Genomic DNA, 8,655 nt, shown 5'->3' with positions numbered 1-8,655 from the left:
ATCCATCCATCATCCATCCCTCCATCCATCCCTCCATCCAGCCATCCCTCCATCCATCATCCATCCATCCCTCCATCCATCCATCACCCATCCATCCATCCCTCCATCCATCCATCATCCATCCCTCCATCCATCCATCATCCATCCATCATCCATCCATCCTTCCATCCATCCATCCATCCATTCATCATCCATCCATCCATCCAACATATTTATCTGCTTCTTCCTTTTCGGGTCATGAAGGTCACTGGGGTGCACGTCCAGCAATCACTGTGTGAGAGGTGGGGGACACCATGGACAGGTCTCCAGTCCATCACAGGGACACCTGGACAGGTTTCCAGTCCATCACAGGGACACCTGGACAGGTTTCCAGTCCATCACAGGGACCCTGGACAGGTCTTCTGTCCATCACAGGGCCTCTACAACTCATGTGAGACCATAAGAGTCCCAACAAATGCTTTGAGACATTTTTGGGACACTTTGGAGAGTAAGGTTTGCAGTTTATTTCTAACAGTTGCAGCTCAGTGAGACAGGACCTTAACCAGTGTGAGACTGGATCCAGTTTGACCCCTCAAACATGAAATCATTTCTTTGTCTCAAGGAGACGCTGGAGAAATCTGGTTACTTGTTAAAAATGGGCGGTCAGGTGAAAGCCTGGAAACGTCGCTGGTTCATCCTGAGGAAGGGCGAGCTCCTCTACTACAAGTCTCCTGTGAGTGGATCTCGTTTCCTTTCTTCCAAGATGTTTCATTTTTATTTATAGGTTGTTGTTTGTTTGGACAGCAGCAGTCAGTTAACGTGTCCCTTCAGTTGATACATGTATAGTCAGGGAAGTTGCATCACTGTGAAGGTAAATTGTGTCCATTTCTTTTGCACGTGTGTGTTTTTTAGAGCGACGTGATCAGAAAACCTCAGGGTCAAATCCAGCTGAACTCGTCCTGCTGTATTGTACGAGGCGAGGCGGCGCAGACCTTTCAGGTGAGTGGAAACAACTTGCACAATATTTATCACAGACCGCAACACTTTCTGCTTCAGATTTTTATCTCCCGCTACAGAAGCCAAAAGAGTGATAGTGTTTTTGCCTCTCTCTGTGTGATGGTTTGTATGTCTGTTAGCAAAATATCCCATGAACTACTGGATTAATTTAATGAAACCTTCAGAGTAAGAACATCTACAACTGATTACCTTTTGGAGTCTACACAATTTAATTGTGGAGTCTACACAATTGGGGAGTGATGGTGCAGAGTTAAGGTGGGCCTGTTATCGGAAAGTCGCCAGTTCGACTCCCCGGACCGACAACATCAAAATTTGGGTGGAGAAGGTGAAACACCCACTCCTTCCTCCACCTTCATTTCCCCCACCTTGGGCCCTTGAGCAAGGCTCTTAACCCCCACCTGCTCCCAAACAGGTCTCTCTTGAAATGAGTCCTCGTGACTCAGTGAGACTGGCCTGGATAAATAAAGGTGGAATAAAAAAACAAGATGGCTGCCAGAGCCCCTGATCCTAGCAAACACAAAAATGGCTACGTCCACAGATGTGACAGATGTGGCAGCTGTGACAGATGTGGCCCACATCAGATGTTTTTCATGTGACAAATCTGATGAATTTTTCAGATCCAACCCTGAATTGGAAGTTGATGATCTAATGTTTTTCAAAAGGACTCCAGTCTGAACAGTCATTTCATTCTTCTCTTACACCAGCGAGGTAGAGGTACCTGGACTGATCCAAGCTGTAACTCTGGTTAAATGTTGGAACTTCACATGTCTTCAGCTACAGAGCAGGAGTCCAGCTGCTTCGTCTTTCTTCTTTTAATTTCTCATGTCGTGGACGACTCCATCTGCAGCAACATTCTCCAACGTTAGAGTCGAAGCGTATCGATACGGACCTGAGTGGTTAGTTCACTTAGTTTTACCTTCATTACGTCGCTCCTGCTCAGAAACAAGATTGTTGCACCAGAGGAGCCGTTGGTAAGAAGAAATGTAAACAGTGAAGCAACAAACATGTCAGATAATAATGTAATTGGTTCTGATGGGCACCAGCTTCAGGATCACACGTGTAACGTGTTCTCTTCAACACAGCGTGCTGCGTTTGATGTCACGTTTGCTTCTGCGCATGTGGGTTGACCCAAACTGTAAATGGTTCACAATGGAGTTTGATGGAGGTGCATTTGAATAGTAATGCTAACAACCACGCAAAAAAATGTAATTTGAGCAAAAACTTTGAACTGAGCATTAAGACCTGCAGCGTAGACGAGTTAACAGATGTGGAGTCTGGGGCGTTAAAGTCACCACACCAGATCTGCTTTTATAATTTTGCCTAGAACTGTCAGATTTAATAGACTGCTCAGTTAGCAAAATATCCCATAAATTACTGGATCTTTGTTATTGGATTTATATTGAAAATTTCAGGAAATCATCCTTAGATGATCTAATAATCTCATCTATAACTGATTAACTTATGGATCAACCCAATTCAAGATGGCTTCCAGTCAAATAAAACACCAAATGGTCTATGACTAAGAGTCACTGATATTTAGCTAAAGTTTGGTGTGTTGGTGCAACTAATCACGACACAAACTCCAAGTGTCGACCGATGAGCAACACGTTCGTCTGGAGTTGTGACTCTTGCAGTCGATCTGTTAGCAAATTATTTTATGAACCACTGCACAGTTTTTATTGAAACTCTGAAAGGAATCTTTGGTTTTACAATAATACCATCTACAACTTGGTCACTTTTGCAGACACTGAGCTAAAGTTTGCAGTGGTAGTAGCTGAGAGTCGTACTCAACACGTAATGTGAGCGTTAACAGATCTCTTCGGATCCTATGAGATTGCACCCAACGTATGTATTTATATATGAATACATTCATTTCAGCCAGAATATTTTTCTGCTTTAATCCATGTTTTATCATCTGAATGCTGAAGGTCCTGATCTGGGACTAGACTGTGATAACGCTGGAGGTGTGCAGCTCCAGATGACGTCAGGTCGTTGGGACAGGAGAACCTGATTCTGATCTCTGACGTGGTTTTAGTTGGATTAGATTAGCACTTCACCTTGTTTTTTCTTTCTGTGTTTAATCTGATCAGCTGATTACGGAGAAGACGACCTTTTTCTTGACTGCTGACTCACCCAATATCTTGGAGGAGTGGATCAGAGTTCTGCAGGACATTCTCAAGGTCCAGGCCAGCAGCCCCGTTACTGTGGAGATGAGACAAAAACCCACCGTGAGAGGGTGGCTCACAAAGGTCAGTAGTTTGATTTATCATTTAAACACATTTCCATCCTACCTGTCACACCTTTGTGCTGCTGTAAGAGCACATGACTCCAGACCTTAACACTGAGGAAACTTTATGATGCCACCACCACCATGCTTCCAGTGCACATCGATGTTTCTTCTTGTCATTCTTCCAGAAGGACCAGGTTTGTGGATGAAGGACTTATAGTTGTCCTGTGGACAGACTGTCCAACCTGAGCTGTGGGTCTTTGCTGCTCCTCCACACTTGAGGCCTCTTGTCTTAGATAATGCTCTCCTCTCTCGGCCCGTCTGTTCAGGTGGACGTCCGTGTCCTGGTATGTTTGAAATTGTGCCAAACATTTCCAAACGCTGAAGGGAACAGAGCTCTGTGAGATCTTTAAAACTTGGGAGATTGTTTTATAACCGAGCTCGACTTATTAACAACTTCTTCACTTTCTCCCTGACCTGTTTGCTGTGTGTTCCCTGGTCTTCATGATGCTACTTGGTTGATTTAATTTAAATTTTACTAGGATAAAAAAAAACATTGAGATTTAAAACCTATTTTTCTAGATTTTAACAAAGAACACAGACGAGGTACACACGACATTAGTGAATGTAGTTTTCTCTTGAGCAGGGGCTGCAAGTAAACTTTAAATGTTTTTGGTGCTCAATATTCACGCGGGTACTTCTGCATGTAGCAACACACCAAACAGGAAATTGGCCCATTGCTTATTTTTTGTTATCCAGCTCACAAGGTTTGTCATATATATGGTGGCAGCCATCTTGGATTTTGAGATGGCAGTCTAATTTTGCACATGAACCTTTCTTATGTCTGGAAGCAGCTATGCACCCAAATGGAAGTCTGTACCTCACTTGTTTTTTAAGTTATCACACGCACAGCATGCACGGACCAATGGATGGACAGACAGACCTATGGAGGGATGGAGAGTATTCCTCCTTTTCGCTCTGCAGTGGGGTACAATGAGGCGACATCTGAAGGAGATCCATTACAGGAAATTTAGTTTAGGCTCAAAGTGAATCAGTAGTATGAGTTAAAGTGTATGAAAGTCAGAGATATACTTCTTTCTTAAAAACATTCATGTTTGAACACAGCTACAGGACAGGAGCTGCTCAAATTCTGCAGGGGGTGGTCCTGCCTCCAATGGGCCCGTTACCATAGCCACCCTTCAGAGGAATCCCCTTGATCTGGAAGGCATCCTTGCTTCTGTCAATGACATCATTGCTCCTTTTCAGCAGCTCTCAGAGTGAAGCCTTCTCAGAAACACGGAGCTCCAGCTGCTTCTGGTTGATGTTGAGTGTAATAAGAGATTTGAGCTGTTGTTGACGAGCCATCTGAATTTGGCAGGAATTACCGGTCACGTTATTTTCAACACAGAAAGATGATCTTTAATGATCTACTGCTGGGACATTTGCAACTTTAATGGAAACATTTCCTGAACAGCTTGTGAAAAGTTATTTAAAAACTGATCAATAATGATAAATATATCTATATTTCTCCTTTGGCTGTTATAGCTCGTACCTCATGGGCTGTGGCTGCTACAGAATATCATTCAGGAGTTTCCAGTGTGTTCTGAAACGCAGACGTTCAGTTTTTCACTTGAATTTTAAACACGTTAAAAAGATTAGTGCAACAACTGGGTTTTGAAAATAGTCACGGAGTTGTTGCAGGGGCCTTGAATCCCATCTCAGTTAGTTTTAAAGAAAGCTAGATCTGCATCATGACACCTGCTCCTAGATCTATTTATGACAGAAAGTCTTAGTACAGCCCCAAGTGTCCATGAGAAAAACAAGACCAAGATCTCAAGATGTCACATTCAGGGTACTGTCAATTCTGGACTATTGAGCACACCTGACTATAAGCCACGCCCACTAAATAAAAAAAACTGTACATTTACAGGCCGTACTTGTTTACTTGTTACTGTCTTTAAAGTCAGTCAGTTGTAGATTCAATGATTATTTTCTGAGTTTTATTAAAATTTGTTCTGTGGTTCATGAAACATTTGAACACAAACAGGTAAAATCTATTGCCCCCATTTTGCCGTTGGGTGGAGGCAGTAATAGTTTAAAAATCTGTACGCCGATGCCCCATCATCACTGGAAGATTTAAATAGTGAATATTGTTGCAAAGCTCTCAATTTACCGGTCGATTACGTTCCCACCCTCATCTATGGTCATGAGCTTTGGGTTGTGACCGAAAGAACGAGATCTCAGATACAAGCCTTGAAATGAGTTTTCTCCGCAGGGTGTCTGGGCTCTCCCTTAGAGACAGGGTGAGAAGCTCGATCATCCGGGAGGGACTCAGAGTAGAGCCGCTGCTTCTCCACGTCGAGAGGAGCCAGTTGAGGTGGCTCAAGCATCTGTTTAGGATGCCTTCTGGAAGCCTCCCTGGTGAGATGTTCCGGACACGTCCCACCGGGAGGAGACCCAGAGGAAGACCCAGGACACGCTGGAGGGACTATGTTTCTCTGGCCTGGGAACGCCTCGGGATTCCCCTGGAGGATCTGGACCAAGTGGCTGGGGAGATGGAAGTCTGGGCCTCCCTACTTAAGCTGCTACCTCCGCGACCCGACCCTGGATAAGAGGAAGAAAATGGATGGATGGATGGATGGATGGATGGATGGATATTGTTGTAGTTTTAGAGATGAATAGGTTTTTGGACAGGTAATGGAAGTAAACCTTAATGTTTTTACTGTAAGGTATTCAAGTGGGTAGAAGTTACACGGTGTGTACAAATAAACTTTTTTGTTTTTGTTCGAGGCAGCACAAAGTGGCAGGTCCTGCTGCGTGGATGGAGCATTATTGACGACCAGTTGCACTGGTGGCCTTGACCACCATAGATGATCCTTCGGACACACCAATCGTTGGAGAAAACTAGACATCATAGTTTCCTCAAATGATAGAGGTGGTCAGTTTACATTTATATATGACCGCAGCCATCTTGGATTTTGATGTGTTAATCCAGTTTTTGGTACTGGCCGTTGTTAGGCCCAAATGCAGCCATGATGGAATGGAAGTCATTGATTTTTTTCAGTTTTCATGCTCACAACATGCACAAACGGATTCTAGTTCCAATTTCTTGTCTTCATGCTCCTTGACGGGGGAAAATGTTTGTGCAGATCAGTTAACATTCATTTCAAAAGTGGGTTAAATCCTAAATGTTGGGTTGGCTGTCAAGGTGGATACAAGCTGATGGAGGTAGGTGCATTATGGTTGGAGGTATGTACAGGCAAGAATACATTTTCACACGCTGCATGTGCAGAACGAGGCGTCCTCGTGTGATGGTCTCTTTGCTCTTACCCAGAATTCAGTGAAACTTGGAGTGTCCAGCAGTTGCAGCTCAGTGAGATGTTGTTTGTGGAGAAGCAGCCACCGTTTGTCCTGGAAGGTCTCACATGCTGCTTCTTTCTTTTCAAGGTCAAACATGGACACTCGAAGCTGGTGTGGTGTTCGCTGGTTGGAAAAGTCTTCTGCTACTGTCGCAACCAGGAAGACAAGGTTATTTTAGATTTGACCCATCTTCTTTGGATCTGATCTTTATGTCTGCTCTTCAGTAGATGTATCAGCCCAGTCTGGACAAAACTCAACACTTATTGACAACAACGGCTACGTGTTTGCTAATTATTAGACCTTTCCTGTTCCAGCTGCCTCTGGGTCAGCTGCAGATGCGAGAAGCTTTGGTGCAGGAGGTCGATCGCTCTTGTGATTCAGACGAGGACTATGAGGCAGGCAGTCGAGGTTTCCTCTCCTCTCACTGCACCTTGGTGGTCCAACCAAAAGATCAGAGTCCTACATACCTGCTCATCGGCACCAAGCAAGAAAAAGTAACAGGAATGGGAACGCCTGAGCAAAATATTTGACTTTGTCTTTTTTCTGTTTAAACGTGAATTTCTTGTTCACAGGACACGTGGCTGTACCACCTGACTGTGGCCGCTGGCTGCAGTGCAAACTTCAAGGTCGGCACGGAGTACGAGCAGCTCATTGGTAAACTCCTCGATGCAGACGGAGTCCCAGGTGAGAGGTCCATATGTCACAGTTCTAGGCCTCGTGACCACGTGCACGTTTCCTGCCGCCTGTCATGTCACACATTTAGACTGAGATCACCTTCTAAGAAGAAACGACAGGAATGCTGCTGTTCTGCTCAAACAGTGAATGAAGCAAGTCTTACACAAGAGAACATATGTGTAGTGGACGACTCTCAGCTACTACTACAGTAAAACTCAGCTTGGTATTTGTAAACTTTACAAAGTTACACCCAGTTGAGTCTTAGCCAATACACACTATCTGTGGCAGCGTTCTTAAACTGGATAAACTGCAACTAGAAGTTAACCAGTTGCAGCAGCTCATCCAATGATTGCTTTAGGAAAGTTTTGTTGAAAGTGTCATAAGAGATATTTTGCTAACAGACAGGGTTGACTCCGACATTTAATACTAAAGGTTTAACTAAAAATATTGCAGAATGAATACCACCCAGAGTCCATGTGGTGAATGACTCGTGTACTAAATCTGAGCATAATATGTAAAAAAAGTGACATAATTATTTTTGTGTTTTCCAGAGCTGGGGCGGCCATCTTGAATTGAGTAGTTGGTTTATCAGTGGTAGATGTACACTCAGTGATTATTTCCTGTTCCATAACAAAATGTCCAGATGTTCATGAGACATTTCTCCAACAGGAAGACAGAGTTGACTTTAATATTTAATGTCAGACTTTTAGCAAAGGTCCAGCAGTTTGTCAGAGCTCAGCGTCTGTTTTGAGGTTCAGGTTCAGCCACACCAGCTGGAAGCTCAGTGCGTGTAAAACTGGTGCTTTTAAGGTCACGTGGCCGTGGCAGCCATGTTGAACTGGGATGATGTACAGCTACTGACTTGTAGATGCACATCACATGATTATTGATCATTTCCCCTCTTTGTTGGTAACTCCAGTATATTGATACCTGTCAGGAAGTGTAGACACAGTTAACATATATTTGAAACAGACTGACCTCTGAAGGGCCCCCCGTCCACCCAGGAATTATATTATGTGGACACTCAAAGGTGTCAGCCTTGCATCCTACAGCCTTCTTCATCATCGGGGACAAGATCTACATTTCTTGTTGTTTCTTGGGAAGAACGGATGTTTCATTTTTTCCCTGTCGTGGAGCAAAGAGGGGGAATTGAAAGTTTCCTCAGTCTGTTTGTGCATGTGAGCATGAAAACTTGAAAAATAAAGGAGGACTTCCATTTTGGTGTGTGGCAACATCTAGGCGTAAGAAAGGTTCTTTCTAAAAACTGGGTTACCAAGGAGGAGTACCGGAGGGCCAGGCGTCCGCAGCCTCGGCTGTTTGTTACTGAAGCAACAGCTGGGGTGTGGGAGGAGCTGGGTGAGGGTGCGATGTGGGAGGAGTTGGGTGAGGGTGCGATG

At 44.1% G+C, this 8,655-nt stretch overlaps 1 protein-coding gene across 1 annotated transcript in view; it reads left to right on the top strand.

Moving 5' to 3' along the window:
• Nucleotides 1-8,655, top strand: part of plekhh1 (pleckstrin homology domain containing, family H (with MyTH4 domain) member 1) — a 51,454-nt gene that overhangs the window by 30,890 nt on the left and 11,909 nt on the right. The window contains exons 13-18 of the mRNA XM_037695217.1: nt 602-712; nt 892-978; nt 3,087-3,245; nt 6,671-6,751; nt 6,898-7,077; nt 7,156-7,267. Coding sequence (XP_037551145.1) covers nt 602-712; nt 892-978; nt 3,087-3,245; nt 6,671-6,751; nt 6,898-7,077; nt 7,156-7,267 — 730 coding nt within the window. The remainder of the gene's footprint in view (nt 1-601; nt 713-891; nt 979-3,086; nt 3,246-6,670; nt 6,752-6,897; nt 7,078-7,155; nt 7,268-8,655) is intronic.

Source organism: Nematolebias whitei, chromosome 21, assembly GCF_014905685.2.
Source record: "Nematolebias whitei isolate Nwh7 chromosome 21, NemWhi1, whole genome shotgun sequence".
NCBI lineage: Eukaryota > Metazoa > Chordata > Actinopteri > Cyprinodontiformes > Rivulidae > Nematolebias > Nematolebias whitei.
Note: the sequence above shows the minus strand (reverse complement) of the source record. Positions and strands in the feature narration are given on the sequence as shown.